At 44.2% G+C, this 23,632-nt stretch overlaps 1 protein-coding gene across 7 annotated transcripts in view; it reads right to left on the bottom strand.

Moving 5' to 3' along the window:
• Positions 1–23,632, bottom strand: part of RASAL2 (RAS protein activator like 2) — a 163,515-nt gene that overhangs the window by 31,209 nt on the left and 108,674 nt on the right. For all 7 annotated transcript variants that reach the window (XM_084211711.1, XM_084211712.1, XM_084211713.1 and 4 more), the window contains exons 4-5: positions 16,334–16,440; positions 5,922–6,031 (exon numbers count right to left, since the gene is read on the bottom strand). In XM_084211711.1, the coding sequence (XP_084067837.1) occupies positions 5,922–6,031; positions 16,334–16,440 (217 nt within the window). The remainder of the gene's footprint in view (positions 1–5,921; positions 6,032–16,333; positions 16,441–23,632) is intronic.

Raw genomic sequence — 23,632 nt, 5'->3', positions numbered from 1 at the left:
GCTAAGGTGACCTTCCCAGACAGAGAAGTTCCTCCTTGTCCTTTCCTACAGCTTTGATGAGATCCAGACATTAAAGGCAACGGGAGAGAGCAAGGAATCTTCCAAGAAAGCCTCCAAACAGCCTCTGGGAACAGGGCAGGGGCAAAGGCAGGTACACACAGCGTCTCTGCTGCTCCACTGCCCTTCTGACTAGTGGGCTGTGAGCATTTGGGTTTGCTGCAGAGCAGCTGGAGCACTGGTAGTTTTGTTGACTCAGGGTCCTGTGGCAGACAAATGTCAGTCTGTTCCAGCAATCCTTTGAAGTTGCCATATTTAAAACAGCTCAATAAACTGATGAAGTGGCTTAGAATTGTCACTTTATCTTCCACAAACATCAGAACATCCTAAAGCTGTTGGTTAGATGCAACCACATGCATTTACAAATACATGCATTTGTGAGCACCACAGTATAGATTTCATCTATTGATAGATCTGCAAAGCAAATCTTTGACTTGTGCCTATATCAGCAGCATCCCAATCAATACAGGCAATAATTATACAGAAATAATACTTCTCTGCTGCTTTAAAGCCTCATCTGATATGCTGAATCTGTAAAAAAGAAAGAAAATTGCTTGCTGGCTTCCTTTTGCCACAGATGCCACTAATTCATGTCCCAGTGTCCAGCAAAGGGGCTGGATTAACAGGGTCCTTCCTGTATTAGGTAGGAAGCTACTGGGAAAATGAGTATTGCTCAGACTCTGTCAGCAGAGAGGTAATCCCAGGGAAGCAGATTACTGTAAACAGGAAGATCACACATGCAAAAAGTGGGGGAAGGGTTGTTTGTACAAATCTGTTTCTGTTAAACAGCTCCATTAACAACACAAATCCTGTTTTAAATTACAGCTAACCTCCCATGATCAACTTTTTATCCTGTTGCTTTTTCTATCTATGTCTGTAAACAAAAGAGACTGCAAAGGAACTACATGGGAGTTCAAACAGTTACCAAAGCTCCAAGTAATTCTTACACATTCTCCATAATTTCTTTCCCATAGGAAAAACAGGCAGAGGAGGAGCATGTCAGGGAGCATTTTAAACTTCTCACCTCTTTTCACATGTTTTGGAGTACTGGTCTTCAGAGCTGCATCACTTCCTTGTAAATCAGAGCCCAGACAATGCCCTAAACCACTGACCCGGCAGCAGCATGCAACTGCCACTGAAAAAGAGCTCTCCAACCACCCCATCTTGCTGGCCCAGCCCCAAGCTGACCCTTTCTCCTTGCACACCATAATTCAGTAATTTTCCACGACAGGAAAATCTCGGTTGTAAGCCGGGAACTGGAAACTTCTGGCTTTCAGTGGCTGTCCATGGCACACAGCAGCCTATTAGCAAAGTTCCATTCTATTCTACTGTCTATAAGGCACGTAGAATAAAGGGTTAAAATCCTAATTGCTCTGGTTATGAAGCTCTCCTGCTGATTTTGACCTATTTAAAAGCCAACCTACAAGGCACAAAAGACTTCCAATTACCGAGCTTACCAGGGAGAGCTCTACACTACTTGTAAAACTAGCCTGTGGATGTCAATAATCCAAAAGATTTGGAAAAAAAAAAAGTTTAAAAATGAGCTTTCCTTTACCAAACTGGTGTGAAAGGAAAGAACTCAGCCCAAGCACCCAGCTACAGCCAAGTCTCCAAATTGCCTTACACCAAGCTGCTCGTCTGCATGCTTCAAATAATTCCAGCAATCCCCGTGTGCTGGGAGACACTCCCCGAGAGCAGAAAGTCGAATTCAATACTCAGCCACTCTGCAAAGTCACAGGAGAGAGCCTGGACTGTCATGCAGAGAATTTTCTGCTGTTCTCCCAGCTCCCAGCCCCGTGGAACGGGACCCTACCGTCTCCAGCATCACCTGCAATTCACCCGGCTCTGCCCGCGCTGCAGCACCAGGATTTTCCCTGTCCAAATGCTCATTTTGTAGGCACCACACCCCTCTTCATTTTCCAACTGCCAATTATCTGAACATCCTATTACTTGGTCAACAATTCTACAAGTCTAACCAGTTTTATTATTAATTTTTTTTTTTTTTGAAAAATCAGAAACTTAGGGTAACTTATTTATCTGCAAGTTACACTCAGGTGTGATTAAACGCTGGGTTTTTCTGAGTATATTGTTCTAGTCTTCCACTGGGATTCTGGTCTTTTCTGGCAAGGTCCTACCCAAAGCCTCATTATTTGAATCCTGGATTTGCAAAGCCCTTCCCTGCCTGCCTGCTCTCCCTGCAGATCACAGCTTGTCTAACAGACACCTCTCAGGGTTCAGCCAAGCAGGCTGCTGAATTTCACAGCAGGAGAGTTCTCCTCTCTCCTCTGGTCTCTGCTATTAACGTTTCCAATTGGTTTGTTTTGATGGACCAGAAATGCTTAATTGATGCAGTTTCATTTCCCTGCTAAACTCAAGGTGAATGCTTCATGGAGGAGCCTTGGCTTTGCAGAGAAGCACCAGCCATTAGGAAATATCTATTTATAAAGGAGTCAAGTGAGCTTGCAGGTGGGAGAGAGTAGCCCAGCATTAAGAGGAAGGTCTGTGACAAATGCTGGGGTCTTTTTAAGTTTTCAGTGAAAAACCAAACAACTGCTGAAAGAAATACGTTCACCAAAGCAGCAGTGAGGCATCCCTCCAGAAACAAACCACTCCTCCCTCCCCTTTCCCCACACTCCAGTGTGCTGATAGCTACAGATATGCTGAATGAATGCAAGCTGGGAGTGAGTCAAGCCTTAATAAGGCATTGTGTAACACAGATTTCCATCCTGACAGCTAAATCAGGGTGAAAATCCCCCACCCTTTTTCCCAAAAACCAGCGTTAAATTAGAGCGAACCTGAAAAACGCGGCAGGTTTTGCTTCTATGATTTACAAGAGCCCTGCTATTTTCTCACTGCAAAGAGGCAAGGAGGGAGGAACAGGAACTCACCCAAAGTAGAAGAAGCTGTGGCTGGAGGAGTGGTACCTTTTGACCATGAAGCCCAGAGCCATGGCTACCTGCTTCCCTGTGCCCCGCCGGAGCCCATTCCCAGCCCCGCTGCCACTGGCTCATAATGCCATAAAATGACTTTTAGCAAAGCAGGAGGATTCCCACGTGGCAGTAAATCCCAACAGGGCAAAGCCCTCCCAGCTGTCTGCAGAGCTTTGCTGCAGTCACTGAGACCATATGCAGCCAGTCACAATCATCTTTGCTCCCTCTCTGTAAACAAAACTGCTGGTCCTCTTGGAGATACTCTCAAATTCCTGGCCAAAAAACTGGAAATATTAATTTGGTCTCTCCTTTCTAACAAAATTTTCCTTAAGTCTTTTCTTATATTTTATATATTATGGATGCTGAGAAAACATTACAGATGAATGTGTGAGTTGAAAAGCTCAAAGGATGCAGGAGGAAACAGGCTGGAAAAGCTGTGAAAGATGCCACAGTGAAACGGTGCCAGGTGGCCTCATGGTGAGAGCTGTTGGCAACCTGGTGAGATGCTGCACTGGCCACACATGAAAGAGCTTCATTCCCACCCACCCAGGCTCACAAAGGAGCACAGTCAAAGTCCTGCCACAGCAGTGTCTTGTAAAGACAACATATTCAAGTACAAAAAACCATCAGCAAAAAACCTGAGCCTGAGTAACAGGAGGGATGTGAATTACAGACTGAGAGGTTGGGTTTATGGATTTATTCCTACAGGACACCTGGATGCTGATCCACGTTTCTAGAGGGGCACCAGAACTCTCTCCTCTCCCTACCCACTAACCCAGACACACTGAAATAAAGTGAAAAAACGGAAAAGGTACATTGGCCAATTGCTTTCTGCTGAAACAGAAAATCTGATTACAAAAAAATCTGCAACTCATCTCCATCCCTGCTCCCTACAGCATTCCTGACTCCCTTCTGTTTTAAATCAACTCTGAACAGACAGCATCCATCCTCTGTCATCATCCAGCATGGCATGCAATATTACAGTATCCCAAATCTTGATGTGCACCAGGATAACTAATCTCCCTTAGTCCAGAATTTTAGAGGTATTTATCTGTAAAATCTCCACTTTCTTGACAGGTCCCAAACACCCCAAAAGCATGAAAAGGCAGTGTGACAGCAGCCTCTATTTCCTTCTAATCCATGCAGGGTTTTAATTTATAAAGCTGTATAGTACTTTCTTTGAAGGCAGGGCTCTTGTGTTTGTCAGAGCAAGAAAAGGGAGATGCTATCAGTCATCCTGGCCCTGAAAACCTGTGCAACACCATGACATCACCTAGAATCACCTGCTTGAAATGGGAAAGGGCTGACTCATCAGGGCAGGACAGGAAAGTTCTCACTGCTACAGACTGGGAGGCTCATACAGAATGGGGGGAACAGAAGGTGAGAGAGTGGCAATTCCTCCTCATGAACTTAGAGTCAGCTCTAAGTTCAATAATGCCACCATGTGATCAAGTACCAGGATTTTATGCTTTTGTGCTTTCATGAATTTCATAAAATTTTTAAAATTTTCATCAAAGAAAATTCGTATTTCATTTCAGTCTAGTTGAAAATTTGTGCCCACACTGGCAGGAAGTAGAAGGAGGTCTGCTTTTTAAGAGAAGGCAGCTTTGCTGTGTGTTACATCACGTCTTAAACCAAAGATGTAGGAATTAATTATAGCTACATTTATTAGCTTTCCCAGAACAACAGTGCTTCCCTGACACTACAAAATCAAGTATCCAGCATGAGTACCAAGCTCAGGAAAGACAACCAGATTATTTATGGCAAAGAAATCTTCACATTACAAAAATTCAAGCAAAGCTGCTTTCAAACAACGGTAAAAATAACAGGTACTTGATTGCCTGGTGGCATTATTTAAGATGCTTATGCTCACTGAGTTGCTATTATAGCCACGTTGCAACACCCTGAAAGTACAGATTTATAGGAAAACTTGCATCAAAGCAGCCTGGGTGGACTACAGGAGCAAGGCCATCTAGATGGTTAGTCACATCTGGTAAGCAGCAGGCTTTTCTGTAACTCCTGATGTTAACAGACCTCCAACATCCACAGCCTTGCTATCTCTGTGATTTTATGGTCTGCCTTTCAGATGGAGAAGGCAGCACCATTGATTGAAGCAGCACAGCATGACAGATACAACTAATGAATTCAGCTCAGCTAAAGGAGAAGGGAAAATGCACTGAACAATGTCAAATCACAGAAGCCTGCCGTGGCCTCGAGTACAGGCCAACTGATTTTTCACTCTACTTCTCCTGCTGGGCTACTGTGGAATGTAACACAGATATGTTTAATAAAAACAATCAAGGGACTTTGCAAACAGTTAGGAAACGCTGTGTGTAAGAGCCTTTGCTTGTCTCATACACAATCCATTCCCAGCCTGGTTCTCCAGCCAAAAGCTAAACAAGCAAAGATAAACCAAATGGAGCACTAAGATGGTCAGAAACTACTGAGTTTTCCAGTTTTCTGAAAAAAAGATCATCTGTTCCTTGTGGTAACACTGCAATAACCAACACACCAACACTGCAAGGGTCCTCAGAGTGCCTGAAATGCACTGCTCATCTCTGGGCTGTGCCAGCACTGGTGGAACCACTCTGCTCACAGCAACCCAACTCCTCATCTCACTGGCCTGCAGGCAGGCAAGCCCTGCATGCAGCAAGGCAAATTTCTCTGCAGCTGATCAATCCTGTGGTTTTGTATCATAAAACTGGAAGTCTGCAGCTTATTTGAAACAAATGCAGGACAAGGTACTGGAGTCCATCTGCTTAACCTGAGCTTTTTGACAGCTGTGGAGAGCAGCAGTTTCCCATCCTGTAGCAGCAGCACACTGAGCTTAAAAGTACAGAGGCAGCCCCACAAACCCCCCTCATGCCAGCTGGACAATAAATGCCCTCCTCCCCTGAGTGCACTCACGTGCTGGGTGCCAGCTCTGCCCCTTACCTGTCCTCAGAGCTGTTGGGAGAGGGCAGACGGAAGCTGATATTCCTGTCCAGTTTGGACTGGCTCTTTGTCCTCTTGATGGATCCTTTCAGGCGCTTGCTGAAGAAGCCCTGCAATGAGAGGGTGCAGAAGTGAACCAGGGAAACTGATGCCACTAATGAATCACTCAGTGCACTGTCACTGAGCCCAAACACAGAGGTTTGATGGCAGTCACAGGACGGGCTGGACTGGGATTGCTCTGAGCAGGAAGAAAGGCAGGGCTGGGTTGGCAGTGACAGTTCCAGGAGGGGAGAGCCTCAATTGCATTAATTAGCACTACTCACATTACTGGGGCACTTCAATGGATTCCAAGCATTATACAAGACACCCAAACCCCACAATTATCATTTAAAAAGGAGCAATCTTCAATATCAGTATTTGTTCCTACTTCCCCTCTCTGTGCCATGTTTTTAATTCTTGGTGAGCCTAAAAGTACAGAGGTCTTATATCATGAGCTTCTATTGAGCCCACAATTGCAGCCAGGTTTGCTTTAATTGAGATATAGCACATTAAATCTTAAAATAATGCATAATTTCAATAATCTGGCTAGCCAGAACAGAAAATTTCAAAGCATTTCACACATCAGTGGCTCCAGATATCAGTTATAATATTGGTAAGATGCAAAGCTCAATTAAAAAAATCTGCTTAGGATCTAAAAATAAAATAAATCTTCAAAGAATCTGTCTTAAAACTACAATTTTTCACCCAACAATCACAGCCCAAAGCCATGTTAGTTGGAGGGAGCCTCTGGGATCATCTCCTGCTCAATGGGAGTGTGCTGCCAGCACTAGGTCAGCCTAATTCTGACTTGGTCTAGCCAAGTGCTGAAACCTCTGGAGACAGAGGGAACACAGGAAGGAGAATCTGCTTTCTGCATCTGAAGGCAGTGCTACATTTAAGACTGCCCTTCAGTTTTAGTTTCTGAGCCAGAGGCTCCTCAGGGCTGAAAGCTGCTACATTCACATTCTCCTGATAAAGTGGAAAAGGCCTGATATCTAAATAGAAAACAAAAAAACCCAACAAAACCAACAAAAAACCAACAACCCCCCCCCCCCAAAAAAAACAAACAAAAAACCAAAACAAAACACCCCAAACAGCAAAACCCACAAAAACCCAAACCCCACAAATGTATACAATGTCCTGTCAAAAGGGAAGAAGTGTTTTCAGCTGTGTCTGCTGCTCACACTCTGCCCATGATGCTGCATTTCTCTTGGTCCTGCTATTGAAAAAGTGCCTTTGAAAAAGCCCTGTAATCAATAGATGCTCCTGGGCTTCTCTTGGGGCAGTTGCTGGAATTCAAGTAGAGGATGTACAGCACTTTCAAAGGCACTTTTGTATATTCTGACCTCTCAGCATAAAAGGTAACAAAGCCAGCCACAGGGATTCAGATCTGGTGGACCCTGGCTTCAGTCCAGTACCTCCCAGCCTCCTCCAACTGCAAACATGAAATAACAAGGCTTTTTCCCCTTAAGGGCAAATAAGACAAAGCTGACCCAATTCAGCAGGGGTCCAGAAGTATTTATATTGAATAATTCCAAATCCCACTCAGAGAAGGATGGTGAATATTCATTTTTTTTTGTGTGCAGGTACAGTTTTAAATTGGTACTGCTTTAAGATGGAACATGCTCTTGGTTTAATTGAACATAATCTATACCTCAATGAAACAAATGTTCTCTCTGGGGCTGAATAAGGCTAGCCAGAGTTGACTATACAAAAAACCAAAATAAAACAAAACCGAAAAACAAACAGGGTAAGAACATATTTAAAGACACAAATTTATTCAAACAAAGGGTGTGCTTATTGGTCATCCTCAAAAGAGTTGAAAACATTTGTAACATTTGCTCTGTGCTGGCAGTTCATGCAGGGCCAGTGCTTACAGATGGACAAACTGGGAGCAGCATGAAAAACTCACACGTGCCAGAAATGAGCAGAGTTTTTGGACTTCCATTTGCCAAAGGAAATGCTTTTAAATACCAAATGCAGATAGAAAAAAAAAATGTAGTGATGAAAAATAAACTTCTATCTGCAACAAGACCACCTAACTGAAAGTTTTACTTCCTTTTACTGCTATAGACAAGAAATCCCTGCCACTGTTTATAAAGCAGCCTGCACCATTAAAAAGGCAAAACCACCTCTATTGCCTTTCTTATGGCGCAGGTATTGCTCCTAAATACTTATTTCAACACAAAACTGACTCTTGTTTGGTCCTTACACCTAAATGTAATGGAGTGTCTGAGCGTTAAGAATGGAGCTTCTTTAAAAACAGTGAGAATTTTACTGCTTAAACAAACACCCTCAGACAAGAAGATGTCAATTATTACCCAAACTGCCCGAATTGATGAGACTATGCTCTTAATCAAAAAAAGTACAAAATATTTGGTAGGATTAACCAGCTAGGATGAAATTTGAAAAGAGATAGATTTGAGGTTCACACTTGATGAGATGGAGCTCGGTACAAGCTGCCCTCAGAATCGCAGGTTTAGGGGAACAGGGATGGAAAAGAGAGATGGGGAGAGAGCGATGGTGCACAACCACACACACAGTCAGGAACAGTTCAGGGCAGGTTTGTCACCTCATCCAAAAGCCTCAAACATTGGCCTAAGGAAACCCAATGATAACAACCTCTAAAAATAATTCAATCCCACTGAGAATTCTATTCATCTCATTTGGAAGTTAAGCCACTCGACTCTCCCCCTCTGCCAAGAAGCAATCTCCACAGGAGAAGGGATAATTCAGCAGGCTGTTGGAAACTTCCCCTCATAGCTGCTCAGGGAAAACACAGAAACTCTCACCCCCAAGGATTTCCAACCCAGGGGTGGTGGCTGTTGAGGGCAGTTTCAGCTTTAGGAATTGGTCCAAAGATGCCAACTGGCTGTTTGTCCTTAACCTGAGCAGAGCAGCACAGAACTGTCTGACAAATTCAAAGACAGCCCAAGTATGAGCTACTCAACTCCTGAACTGCTGCTCCCTATGGACATGATGATTCTGCACTCCAGGGAGAGCAGCCCATGCATAATAAATAATGCTTGTCCTGGCTGTTTTAAAGGGAAAGGTGAATTCAGCCATGAACAAATGAAACTGTGTATAACCATAGCACAGATCAGCCACTGAGAAAAGGCAATGGGATCAGTGGAAGTTTCAAAGCACTAAAAGTAGGGTAAAATGGGCAGCAAAAAGGGTCCATCTTACACACAGTGCTCTTACCTCCATTAGTTCTTTCTGGGGACAAACACACTGCATCTGAGCCTTGCAACACTTCTTGAACATCTGTAATTCTTGATGAGGAGCACCAATGCATTATTAATAACACCAGGTGGGTAACTTCATTTACAGAGCCATGAGACTCATCTTCTCTGAGGGGAAGGGCTGGATGGGTACAAAGATAACCCTCAAGTGGCTGTGGATGACAGCAGAACTGCTTCCACACTAACGTGCATGGTGAGGACATGAAACATTTTATTCCTTAAGCTGTTCACAAGCAGCTATCAAGGAAAAAAACAGTGCCATAGCCAAGTGAAAACACTGTCCTGTGCCAGTAATGTTGTACAGCTATGGGAAGGCAAAGAAGCAGGGGAAGAGGGCCAGGTGGTAAAATGGAAAGATCAAACTAGAAGGATATTCCAGGAACGAGCAGCAAAATGCTGAAGTGTGCTATTCCTTGCAGAACAGCAGCAGAATGGCAATGTAACTAGTAAGGAGGTGAAGGTTGCTTATGAGCCCAGTAACACTCAGCATTAAAATATTAGCAGTGACTCCCTTGGAGAAGGCTCTGAACCCCTCACACAGTGGAAAAGCAGGTGCAAACAACCCTGGATACACTTTGGAGGTGATATACAGAACAAGACAGGGACTTACAACAGCCACGTTCCACCATTTACTCATCCAAAAACCTGGCACTAGGTCACTGAAGAGCAGGTTTGTGCCCAGGCACAAAACAATAAAAAGCATGTTTGAATGTCCAACCAGAGGATAAAGCCCAATAAAAGCAGAGTGGTGTTATGTAAATCTGCTGTAGCTTTCACACTAATGCATCACTTTTCTGATTTTCTCATCTCAGCAAGAAAGCTAGAACAAAACAGAACTCTAGAAGTATAAACTGATTAAAGGCGGACAAGAGGGGGATTTAAAAAATGATATATTTTAAAGACCAACTATTTATTTTAGGAACAAAGGCAAGACGGGATTATAGATGTATAAAACAAATAGAATGGAAATTACCTAAGCTCCTCATGCACCCTGTTACATAAGAAAACCAAAGGGCAATTTAACATGAGAGGCAGCACGTTTCAGATTGTCAGGAGACCTTTCCTAATGCTATCTATAAATGAGCCCATCCAATTCCACCACCACAAGATATTATACAGACAAATTTTTTCAGCAAGATTAAAAAAGGATTATGTGTTTATTTAAGGAAGAATAACATATGTAGCTGCATTAGTCAGGTTTAAAAATAACAAGAGTGAGCAATAATCATGCTTCAGGACACAAGCTGATCAACAGCAAGGATCAGGAAAGATATTTTTCCCCTGATGGGACAGCACTGCAGATTTGGCCAGATAACAATTTCAACTTTCCAATGAAAGATGGTCTACAGCCACAGGAGGGATGCACAATAGGAGGAACAAGTTTGGGAACAGTAATAAGAAACCCAAGGAAATGCAGAGGATACTGTAACAAGGGTACATTGATAATACACCTGTTAATAAAATGCATCCTAGGATTGTGTGCACTCTGCATGATGTGCAGCCAAAAGTCCTGCAGGAATCCAATTTCCAAGTCGCTGGGAATTATGCTGAAAAATGCATGAAGAAGCAAGAGCTACCTGATAGCCAAGAGAGCCACATCAGCTTTTCAGATCCCAGTTCAGCAAAGTGTTTAGCATGGACACAACTGGGAGCAGCACCTGGCTGCCCTTGTGGGAGCTGCCCACAGCAGGGACAACAGATGGGAGGAGTATCCTAAAAAGCCCCTGTCCAGGAATTAAGGAATAAAGGTAAAGAAGTCTGTGTGGAGAACAACTAAACAACACTGATAAAGTAACATGATAAGAAACAGGTCACCTGAGCCTGTCAGGAAGGGCAGGCAATGATTTCCTGACCCTAGCTCTTTCCCTGGCATGCAGCCCAACACTTCAGAACACCTTTTGATAATGCAGCACACAGGCTAATTACAAAAAAGTTATTAAAAATGAGCTTTGCTAAAGCTCGTAACATGAACCTGAGGAATGGCTGCAGGACTATCTAAAAAGAGTAATTACAACAAGTGATAAGGTATCAAGGCAGAAGGAAGGGTCCAATGGGATGTGGTGGGGATAGTGGCCTGACTGCTTCTGCTTAACATCCTTGTTAATCATCCAGGAGAAAAGTTAAACAGCACATTAATTACACTGAGCTATATTAAATTAGGAGGTGAAGCGAGGGCCAGGGAGGACAGAGAAATAACACAAAGGGTTAGGAGCAATTAGGAACTGGTAACACACATTCCTGTGAATTTCAGTACCAGAACTTGGCGAATCAATTGAAGGGAATTAAAAACACAAGAGCAAGAAAAAGGGCCAGAAGGATTCATTTGCAGAGGATGCATTAATTAAACTTTGCATAACTTGACTAAGTCATGATTTGGAGGTGAAGAATAAAATGAGTTGGTGCATATTTAAACACTACTAAGCCAAGGACAACTGGAATGTGAGCAGGGTTTAAAGCTGTGTACATTCATAGCTCCCCTACATTAACTAAGGAATAAAAGGAATTGGATAAAGTCAGGTTTACACCAAACATGAGAATAATGCTCATGCTGTTGAGGTCCACCAGGCAGTGTCAGAGCCTGGATATCCCCATCATCTGATGCAAAACTAAAGTTTGATGTAATGAACAAATCTGCTGTGGCAGCAAGACACAGTGAAGGTTACAGAGCCTATGAACAGCACTACCCCAGAATAAATATATGGATGAAAGTGTGGTGAGCACCCTGGAGATAGTTTGTCACTCGTTTATGCTTTCTGACACAGAATTCATGGAATAGCCAACTCATCTAAGGCATCACAGCACAGGCAAGAGATAAAAACTGGACCAGATTCAAACAAACATGTCACAAGAAGTAAAGAGTAGAAAGTGGAAGGAAAAATGTAAATTTCTATTGAGGGGACAGATTTGAGCACAGCATTTTTCATGGGGGATACTGTGGTGCCTCACACTGATGCAAATCAACAATTCCATCTCTGCATTGGTGCTGATGCAGAATTAAAAATATGTATTTGTATGCCACGGGGTCACACAGGCAGCACAGCTCAGGCTTGTCCTACCCTGGCAGCACAGCAGGAGCAGAGCAGTGCTCTGGAGAAGCAACAATCTTGCTGACTGCATAAAAGATGAGGCTGGGCAGCCACGAGATCTCATCAAGCTTTGACCTTCACTTGGGCTGGCTGCATTGTCTTCTGTTCCATTTAGCAGTACTCTTAAAGAGCAAAGAGGCAGACAGCAATTCTACAGATCCAATTATCCCCTCAGCCAGAAACAAACCAAGGAAGGCAACCTGCAAGTATCCTACATCAGGGTTCCTTTAAAAATCATTGTATTTACTTCAAGGATTGTGCTCTGGCTTTCCTGTCTCATTCACACTTGTTCCTTTGCCTCTTTCTCATCTTTCTTTCCCCACGAGCCAGCAGACAGGGATGAATCATATTATTTGTAATAACAACTCTGAGCCAAAACTGGAGAGCTCAGCGCGAGTCTGAAGGGTGAGTTTAGAGATTCCTCTCCATCCTGCAGGGGGTCTGAGGATGTGGACAATCCCATATTTACCCAATTCCAACTGCAGAGCAATGAGGGAATGTGCCAGGCTGCAGCAGTGCTGCTGGGGCTGCACAGTGCCACAGCAGGGAAGGGGATGCAGGGAGAAGGAGGCACTGCCAGGACATGGGGAGTGTGGGAAGGGAAAAGCTGCTCTCTCGCCCACCCATGCGTCACAGAGCCTACTGAGAGCCAGTTCCCTCTGCCTCCCTGTTTGTTCAGTCAAATAATATCCATTATTAAAATGATGACTTCTATATGTGCATCTATAAACAGCACACATCTATCTATATGTGAGTAGACACATTTCTTAATCTCTCTTTTGCTGCCTTTTGTGCCCTTCCCTTCTCTCTCGGTATTTCTTCCTGACACACCTGGAAATTGTCAAACATCAAAGTACACAGCTGAACTTAGATGGAGACTAATGCTTCAAGTGCAGACATGAAAATTTGAGGCAATGGGGAAGAAAAAGAAAGGACAAGCACCAAGAGCTCTTCTCTCTGTATGTGTTGTGCAGTGTCAGCATTTGCAGCATACCCTTTCTTCCCCTCGGTGGGAGGTAACCAGGACAAATCATAGCATCATAGAATGGTTTGGCTTGGCAGGGACCTTAAAGATATCTCATTCCAACCCCCTGCCATGGGCAGGGACACCTTCCACTAGCCCAGGTTGCTCAGAGCCCCTTCCAGCCTGGTCTTGAACACTGCCAGGGATGGGGCAGCCACAGCTTCTCTGGGCAGCCTGTGCCAGGGCCTCACCACCCTCACAAACCTGTAGGACATGCTGGGCCATGTAGTGGTTCATCCTAGGAAAGAGCATTCTGTTCTATTAAATTCAAATATACATCTTTTCCTCCAGTGCCCATGCAGGAGGTAAAAAGGCAAATTTCCCAAACTTTACACATCAGCCCTTAAAAACAAATCCCTCATTGACCACCACCACTGAAGACACTACTTAAAAAATGCATTGTCAAGGAAATGTTTGCTTAAAGGCAATTATGCTGTTATGAATCAAAATTCCAGATGCTAAAGCAATGCCAATTAGCAGTATTAAAAAAACAGATGCCTTGTTCTGAGTGAGTACCACTGCCTGTGCTTGAAAGGAAAAAACCTGCACAGAACATGCTGGAAGCTACTGTCCTATTGAGAAGACAGCTTTGCTCTGAGAGACAAACTTAAAAAGCTGTAAAAGCAACTTATTATGAAAGTCTCAGCATAATTTTCCATCAGGATGGAGGAAGGTTAAGCTGTCCCCTGCCTTAAGCTGCTTTCTGTTAGAAATCCAAGCAGTGAGTAGACAAGGTATGGCACAGAGTCAGGGCCAGGGGAAGAATCACTGAGACAGCACTATGCTGCAGCTGCCTGTAGCCCTCCAACCTGCACTGTAGGTGACAAAGCCTGGAAAAACAAAAAAGCAAGTTCTCCTACTATTAATCTCCTTTATATGCAGAATAAATCCCTGTCAACTAGGGACAACCTCACAGACACAAGTCTGAAGCCATCTTTTGCATCCTTCACTTGCTGCTCTTCTCAGATCAGTGATCCAAAACTGAGACTTTCACGAGGCGCCCAAGTCACCTTTCCTTCTTCTGAGAGCTGGGAAATTCTTATTATCAGTCAAAGGCAGGAACATGATTCCTCCCCATCTTCTCAGCCACCTATTAGGTGTGTGCCAATCTACCAAGTTAACAGTGTGTTTGGTTTCAGCACTTTTGGCTTGAGCTGATCTGTATTGTTAAGAAAGCTGACTTCTAATTGCAGCTTGCTCTTTTAAACAGCTCACAAGCTGCCATGCTTTAAAACAGGGTGATCTCAGCCCCCACCTAGGAGTAACAGGCTATAAATAGGTTACTCAGAACAAAACCTCCAAAGCCAGAAGCCTTGTCCCCATGAGGAAGACAGGAGGGTGCATTATGCTCCTGGGTGTACAGGTGGTCAGGCAGACAAAGCAGCAGAATCCAGCTCCACGTGGCACAAATAGCTTCTAGCTCTCTGCTGGTTTATGCCCAAGAAAAGCAGCCAGGTACTGCTTCCTGGGCTTATTTGCCAGAGTCCTAAAAGCACAACACACCACCAGGGGAAACGAGGAACATTCTGCAGGGTTCTTGTTTTGAAAGGGAGCAGAGAGCTAAGAAATATCAGAGAACTATTAGAGAGCCATTAAAACATTACTTAAGAGATAGGATCATCATTAAAAGGAATGGTACAAAAATGAGGAAGAAAAGGAGGCATATAAAATAAACAATACAGATAGTCATCAAACACTTTTGACACACAGCTTGCAGTTGTTAGACAAAGGCTACTACAAAGCACATATACATCTGAAGGCTTGAGCTATTACTTATAGATGAAGGCAAAGAAAACAGAATTTCTGATAAATGAAGACATGGATAAGACTTTTGAAGGTTCTCAGAGTTCAGAAATCTTCCTGGAACTCTGTGAATCATGGACTTGGTATCAAAATCTCAGAACTTGACAGAACAGAATATTCTTGTATCAACTTCACATACAACTAGATCAAGGTCCTTTTTACCCCAAGTACCATCCAGAAAACAGATCTCTGAAGAGACAGAGGATCCTCCACAGAACACAGAACAGCTCAGGTGGGAAAGCACCCCCAGAGATTGTCTAGTCCCTTCCAACCTTTTTTTATGACTTTGAAAATGGCCCAAGTAAGGATGCCCACTGTATTCACTGCTTCCTTGGTCCCTTTCTGCATTCCAATATATAATGAATTCTCAGGTTGCTTTAAACACCACGTATTCTATACACCCTGAACAACCTTAATATTTGAATAATTTAAATAACTCTCATTAAATCTTTTGGCTGTTTTTTAAATTTTATTTTTAAAATTACACGATGCAAGATTTATTCTGAAGCACAAAGATTGCTTGCCAAAAGTACAGGAGGGCATGAAAACGTTCACAATATTCAAGTTAAATATTTTAGAACATGAACAAATATTGTTGAAAATTACTTGGCACCTCATTTTAATATGATGATTTGTCCTCAGTCTAATAATAGAAATGCCTTTGTGCTCCTGGACACGCTGACCAAAGACTGCCCAAGCAAAACTCAGGCTGTAGCTGAACAACTCTCATGCACACTCACAGCCAACCAAACTCAGGACAAACCCCAAAGAGCTAAAGAGGAATTAACACACCTGCAGCAATTTCATCAGCTTCTGAATAAACTATAAAACCATTTCAATTTTCTATGTACTTCACTGGCAAGAGGGAAAAATAACCAACCTAAAGGAACTTGTTTCCTTGTCAGGATTGAATATGGAATGCAATCCCTGGAGGCGACTTCAAAAGTATTTATATAGGTCGCTGCCTACATTAACACTGATGTTTCTCTATCTGCAGCTTTACATCAAGGCAATGAAAAGGAGCAAGTTAAGGATACATCAGGAATCTTACTGATAACACATGACACTTGATAGCAAAACCTCTTGGTCAACTGGAAAAATTAACCAAATCTTCCTCTGCCCCAGGCTCCCCCAGCCTGGCTGTACACTTGATATTTGAATCTCCTCCTCCCATCCAATGAGACAAATGCCCCTGTGCAGGGAAGGCACACTTACTGGTACTCTGAAAGGAGAAGTGTTCGGGACATCCATGGAGTTGGTTTTCTCAGAGGTGCTGGTCCCCGAGATGCTCCGTCTGCGAGGAGATCTCTCTGCTGGGACCTCTGAGGAAGAGAAGAAGAAGGTGGTGAATGGGTGCCCGGGGGTGGGGAATAGTCAGGCTTTGTGCTCTCTAGGACAGAAGCCTCAGGAAAGTTTTGAGTGCATTACTAAACTGCTAAATTAACCCACCTCTAGTTACCTGTATCTTAATCACTTACTAACCTACAATGGCATTTTCACTGGCAGATTCAAGGTTGTGAATCTGATTTGACTGTGGAAGATTAAAATAAAAAGTGCTGGTAAAGATCAATACCTGGACATACTTAATATTCTGCTACTGTTTGAGAGACAGTATTCAGAGAACTTAAATCTATTTTGTTTTAGATTTAATTTTTTTACATAAGCAGTGCAGTAATTAAGAGAAAACCCCAACCAAGACCCAGGGAAGCTCAGTTTTAGTCCCAGCTGAATGTAATTCAGCAAAGGTCAAAGTTCGGTCCTGTAGGATCCCACTACTCGCTCAAAGCATGCAACCAGCAGAAGACTTGTAAGTGCCTGGGTAATATGACATATATATCTCTGCAGATAAAAAAAAAAATAGGTCAACTTCTCCTCGTTCTGGCTGTATGACCTTACTAAGACACGACTTTGGCATCTCAAATCCATGCAGACTGATCTGGTGAGCACGAATATTCATAAAAGCTGCACTAGTCTTTGACTAGTACAAATACTGGAATAACAGCATAACAAAGTACACACAGCATTAAAAATCTCTCCACAAACACACATAGATGCATTTTTATATAGAGCTAGATATGCATACGTATGCATACAGATACCTTTATCACAAGTGCTGCCCATCTCCAGCTCAATTGCCAGACTTTAAGGAATCCAGCTTCACAAAACACCCCCCGACACGGGGAGGGAAAAAATCACTTCCTAGCAGAAAGTCCATTGTTATCTTCTGAACCTTAAAGAACAGGAGCAAGCCGTGACTCCAGGCAGGGACATTTTGACTCCTGCCGTTCTCCTTTCAAGAGCCAGATGCTGCTTCAACTTCCATCCCCGGCCCTGGGGATCCGTGCCTCGCACCGGAGGGATCGCGGTGCCTCCGACCGCCTCCCTCCCTCCCTGGCGGGGAGCGAGCGGAGCAGCAGCAGCGCCCAGGACTGACTGCAGCTCCTCAATCAATCGCTCCGGCTGCACATCCTCATTAGTTACTTTCAGGCTATTAACAGACGCCCAACTGCCGGCTTCCCTCCGCTACCGAAATTTTCCCTGAGCATCCTGATCCACAGCAGCGAAAAGCAAGGTTTATGGGGAGAGACAGCCAGCTGGTGCCACGAGAGCGGCGTTTTCCTCCAAAGAGCCGAGGAAAAAAAAGGAGAGAAGCCTTCTTCGGGGATAGCATTACTTGTGATGCCTTTGCACGGCGGATTTTGATTTCAGCAGAGTTATGATACGTCTCTCCCATGGATGCTCGCAGACTGACAAAATGGAGCACAGAGGAGGAGAGGCGAAGGAATCCGGACCCTGCGGTGTTAGTGTCTCACTCGGCAGATATTTATCTTTTAACAAAAGCACACTGCTGACATCGAGCCCCTCAGAGTTGGGGAAAGGACTGCTAAGAGGGGGAGCAGCCCGGGGACCGGGCAGAGCCCAGCACACACAGGTGTGGTGCTCCAGCGAGGCTGTGGGGCGATGCCCGAGCCCTGCCCGCACCCACCGAGCCCATCCCGGCCTGCCAGAGCCAGCGGGAGCCGCACGGCAGAGATGCCCCGTGGGGAGAGCCCTCCTCCTCCTCCGGAGCAGCACCGGCTCTGCTACAGCATCACCTGCTCCGGAGCTGCGGGGTAAGTCCCCATCGGGGCACCTTTAGAGAGCAAAGCACCTGGAGCAGGGCCAGTCCAGCCCAAGGGTTTGAGTCCATCAGTCCCAGCAGCTCAGGAGCCTTTGCAGCGCTGCCAGTTTTGCCTGACAGTGCACTTTCCTATCACCAGCTGCCTCCCTGGCCTAGATGAAGGGAAACTTTATTTTCTGCAGCACCTGTAAGTACTGCTCTGCCCAGAGCTGTGCTAGGTAGGATATAAAGAATTGCCTCTGCCATTCCCATGTCCATGTAGCAAAGGCAAACTGGATTGATGTACTCCACTGGAACAGGGCTAGAGTGAGCACCTTTGATCTCACACTGACTAGGAAGGAGTAACGTAATAGGTTTGGCTTCCTCCACTTCTCACGAGCAGGAAATCACATCAAAGCTGCCCCGGTAATTTAAAACACTCTGTTAACTTTGCTGAGTCATAAATGGAAACACAGCACTAATTCCCCACTATTTTCCACAAGACGTTCTGCAGGAGGGGGAGTTTGGGGAAAAGCTTAACTTTAAACTGAATGGAGTTGAAAAGGTACCACAAGGAAAGTGCCTGGCTCCCCTTGCCTTCCCTCTCTTCCCCAACATCCCCCCCAGCAGCAATCCAACTTTTCTGCAAATAAAATGTTGGCATTTCACCAGTAAAATGAATTTCTTCTTTTCTCACACCATCACAGAAGTGTACCAAATGGGGAAGGAAAATGAAATATTCACTAGGTGCCTGCAGTGAACTAAAAATAAAAACTACCTTTCCCTCTCTTCTAAAAAACAAGAGCAAATAGACACACTTAGTCCCTAGGAAAAGGAAGACCCAGATACAGCCAAATTGTCGGGATATATTAACTGGAAATCAAAAGCTGAGCAACTTGCTCTGACGCCTGTAGAGCAGTATTTTTGCTGAGTCTTGAGAAAGAAATCTATACTGTCACCACCAGGCAAAAAATGAGACAGTTCCCTGCCCTGCTCCACTAGCAATGCTTGAGGCTACTCTTGCATAATCTTCACCTGCTGCAAAAATCAATGCACCTCTCATCAGCTTAGTATTAAATTACAAGTGCTTTCTGCATTGCTCACTCTCAGGGACCAAGGCTACAGATAGATCACATTGTTTATCCATCAAAGCCTTTTCAGCCCCTCTGTTTCTGGGAAGAAAAGAAAAAAAAAAAGGCAAAATGAAGAAAACTCACCTGACAGCTCCTCCCCATTTCAACCTTCAACAAAAAATTGTAGAATCTTACAATGGTTTGGGATTGAATGGACCTTAAAGATCATCCAGGCAGGGACACTTTTCACTGTACCATCAAACAGATGAGTAGTGAACATCCCAATGGGTCACTTCTATCACCTGATATCTTGGTGATATCAGTAATACTCATGGAAAGAAGTATTTATCCAAATAGCTATTTACACACTACACAGCAGCAGTCAGTTCCTAATTAGCTGAGCCAATTACTCTGCAGTGGCAGATGCCTCTGAGGAGGGAACTGCCCAAGGATACAATGCAGGTAGGTCTCTTCTCCCATCCTGTTGAGCCACTCTCTGCCCTCAGCCACACCAAAGCTTGTTCTGTAGGCCAGGAGGAAGGTTTGTGTAAGCCAGGTGCCACTTACTCCATGGAGGAGTGGTGAGGGTTGCTCTCCTTTGAAGGGAACCCTCTCTGCCACAGGGGTGTAGCCTCAGGGCCCTCTGGTCACCACAGGGCTCTGGGGGCTCACCTAAATTTCCTATTGCTGGGTGCTGTGGCCACTTGAAACACTTGCTGTGGTGGAAATTTGTATTTTCTCTGTGAAGAGATTTTTCTCCAGGTAGGAGAAGCAGACACTAAACAAACCTCCCAGCTTTGTGGGACAGCCACACCAGGTAGGAATAATTTGCAGATATAGAAGGAAGAACAAGAAGTGTCTCAACAGCTTTTTTTCTGATGGGGATTACCTAGTGAAATAGGAAGTTTCATATCAAAATAAATAAAAGTGTTAGTGTTTTATCTTGCAATAAGCATTGTCTCTCGTTTTGCTCACTTGGGGAGTATTCAGATTTAGGCCCAATCCACAAATTGTCATAAAAATTTCATTAAATGCCTGTACAAGAAACCTAAGGTAAAAGCAAACTCAAACCCCCCTAATCTCTTTTAAGTCCTGAAGTCCAAGTTTGTATTCAGACTAAAATACATTATGCAAATCCTGCGAGGTATAACTTAAAGGGAAAAATGGAAATTTGCAGAGATAGCTTTTCCACATTTATCAAGGCAACCAGATGGGGAAAATAAATCACAAGAAGATACATCAGAGTGAATGCAACCAAGTTTCAGGACACTGAAGTGCACAAAAGCTGTCAAGCCTGGAAAGGGAAATACAAAGGGAACCCTGCAAAGCTCACTGGCTGTAGAACTCCAGCATCAAACAACTGCTAGATACAAACTATGATCAAAAACTCTCCCAGTCCATTAGCAGGAGTTTGAAAAGAAGTCACTGCACTTTGCTAGGGACTGAGTGGATCAGATAAGTCTTGGAAGATGACCCAGGTAACTATAAAAGATTTTTAATTTACAGACAGGCAATTCTGTTGGTGTTAGGCACTTGCATTGTGCTGGCATATAAAAAAAGGTGTAATTAAATCAGTGCCCAGTGTGGAAGGTGCATAGAAAGCAACCTAAATGACACAAAAAGTCACTTAAAAGATTCTTAAGTCGTTGATTTCTAAATGACTTTACAGTCTGAAAGACAAGAGTGTAAAGTCATTTAGAAGAAAAGGCACAGATACCACAGGAGAGAAAAATTTTGGGGTTTCAAGTATAAACTCCTACAATTTATTTTCCCTGAAAGTTTAAGGAAACTGTACATGGCATTGAGTGAGTACAGTATCAGCTGTTCTTACACTGATGCATTCCCTTTGAAGCAGAATAACAAATCCTCCAGCTCTGCAAACCAAGGCAGAAATGAAGCAGATGCACATCCCTAAACTGCTGAACACATCTCTGCCTGGCTGTACAAAATTTGGGATAGTTGCTCCTTTTTGACCTCACCATGCAGCAGCCTCTAAAACCTCCCTTAACGCTTGACTCCACACATGGCAAAACAAATTGCCTGGACAACAGTGCCAACACAAAAGCAGAGACAAGGAGCTGCTGGCCATGACCTGGAGATGCTGATGTCCTCGTTAGTTCCTAATGATCTTGGACTGCCCCTGCTAATTCAAATTACCTTGTGTTTGCTGCAGGGATTGCACACAGACAATTAACGCCGATCAGCTGACGCATGGTAACTTGTTCCTGCAGCCTAATTTGTTTAGAGGCTTATGACTTAAACACACATTAGTATGATATCAATATTTATTGTCCTGGTTATTAAACAACAGCCTTGAGCCACAGCTTTCCAAACCCATCTTTTTACTGTCTGTAAAAGGGCTGTGCATAGAGGCATTCTCTAAAAAGCAATCCTTTGGGACACTCTCACTGGCTCTTGAACAGACCAAAGCTCAACAGCTCCTGCCTGATCCTCTCCATGGCCCAGAAAGCTGCTCCCAGCCTCAGTGCTTCTTGCTCTGTGGCAGGATTTTGGCCCTGAGCAGTAGGAATTATTGTTATGGACACAGGAAAAGACACAATGTGCTGCAGGCATCCAAGAGGTGCCAGTGAACCCTAAAGGTGGTCCCAGAGTTAAGACACCACTTGGAAATTTTTATCCTAAATGCATCTGCACATTTCTCTTAAGAAGAAAAACTTTGAGCAGTCTCCCCTGATTTATCTTGCTACCATCACACAGTTCAGAAGTCAGGCAAGATGACAGAAACGAGAGGAAGTGGACTGAGCCCAGTGAGCAGCTTGTCAAAAGGCACAGAGAAGAAAACCAGAGCAGTAAATAACATTGTTTAGTCCAGTTCAGTTCATTGGCTGCAGGGCACTTGCCCATTTACAAGGTAACCCTTGCCCAGTGTGTTTGTAACTATTTCAAACAGGCTGTAACCAAGTTTAATTAACACTGCACACCACTTAAAAGCTTTTAAAAAGAAATAAGGTCAGGTAACTGAAAGACCAAAGAAATTAAGCACCAAAGTCGTAAAGGCTTCCCAGTAAAGTGCTAAAACCCCAAAATGCAGTTTGTACCCTACCGTACCAAGGAACGAGAGAAGGCTTTTCTCATCTTCTGTGCTGCTATCCAGCCATTCAGCCACATGCCCAGGAGAAAGCAGACTTATTCTCCAGCCAGAAAACTTTTCCATACAGAACACAGTAAGTGAACGAAGCAGGGTAGGAAGGGTGGGGAGGAGCTGATGGTCTTGGGATTCCAGTACTCCAGTTCCTGCCTACACTGGCAAACATGGGAGCGTGATCCTGCCCTGTTCTCTCAACCCTGACACGGCAGGCATGGGTGGGAGCAGTAACTGGGATTTGGACTTGTCCCTTTGTGTCAGGTTTCAGTCCAAGCAGGAACAGAGAAAAGGCAAAAAAGGGAAGCAGGGGACACTGAAGTCTCAAAATCCAGAAGAGGCAGCAGGTTATGACAGAATCAACTTGAGTAAAAAGTAGAAACACATCAGTGCTGAAGAAGCTCAAATAAGTCAGCACAATAGCTCATCAGCTAAGTGCAATGTAGCCCTACCACTCCTCACAGTGTTGGCTTTGTTTGAAGGCTCAGGTATTGTGCTTTATGCTAGAAAAAAAAAAAAAAAAAAACCAGCAAGCTCAGAGGCAATTTAAATCCCCTCCCCACTACTAACGAGCCTGCATTCCCCTGTTTACAAGCCCCTTCCTGCTCCAGCTATTATCCCAGCATCCCAGCCTTCCTTGCAATGAACTCGTTCATGCAATGGCAGGTTGATCAATCTGTGAATAGGAAGCTCCCACCCCTCCCTCTCCCCTCCTCCTGCATGGCGGCGGCATTGATCGGCAATGATGGAATCTGCTGCTGGCTGCCAACAGCAGCACAGACAGGGAACTGCTCCTGCTCCTCTTCCTCAGCCCCGAGCAGCAGGACAGGGGGAATCCCTCCTCTTCCTCCAGCCCTGCTGGATTCAGCCCCCACTGCCACAGACAGAGGTAAGGACACAGCAGCAATCTTGGGGGCTCAAAGAAACCATCAGCACTGATGGGTGGTTACTTATCTAAAAAAAATACAAACCAAGCCATCAGCACTGATGAGTGGTTATTTATCTGAAAAAAACAAAAAACAAGCTAAATGGGAAATAACTCTGCCCTGCCTGGACGGCGAGCTTGCTCTGCAGTGAAGCCTTTTTGCTGTGACTTTAGGAAGGGTCACATTTAATTGCGCAGGATTTACAGTGTAAGATTTATTCTACACAAAAGAGCGTTTTGCAGGTTTACACATGCAGGAGCAGTGACGAATCCTGGTAAGTGAGGGACTCCTGGGCCCCACAAATCAAAATTG

Source organism: Fringilla coelebs (genome assembly GCF_963513975.1).
Source record: "Fringilla coelebs genome assembly, chromosome: 9".
Lineage (NCBI taxonomy): Eukaryota > Metazoa > Chordata > Aves > Passeriformes > Fringillidae > Fringilla > Fringilla coelebs.
The sequence above is the reverse complement of the archived record's forward strand: the minus strand, read 5'-3'. Positions and strand labels throughout refer to the sequence as shown.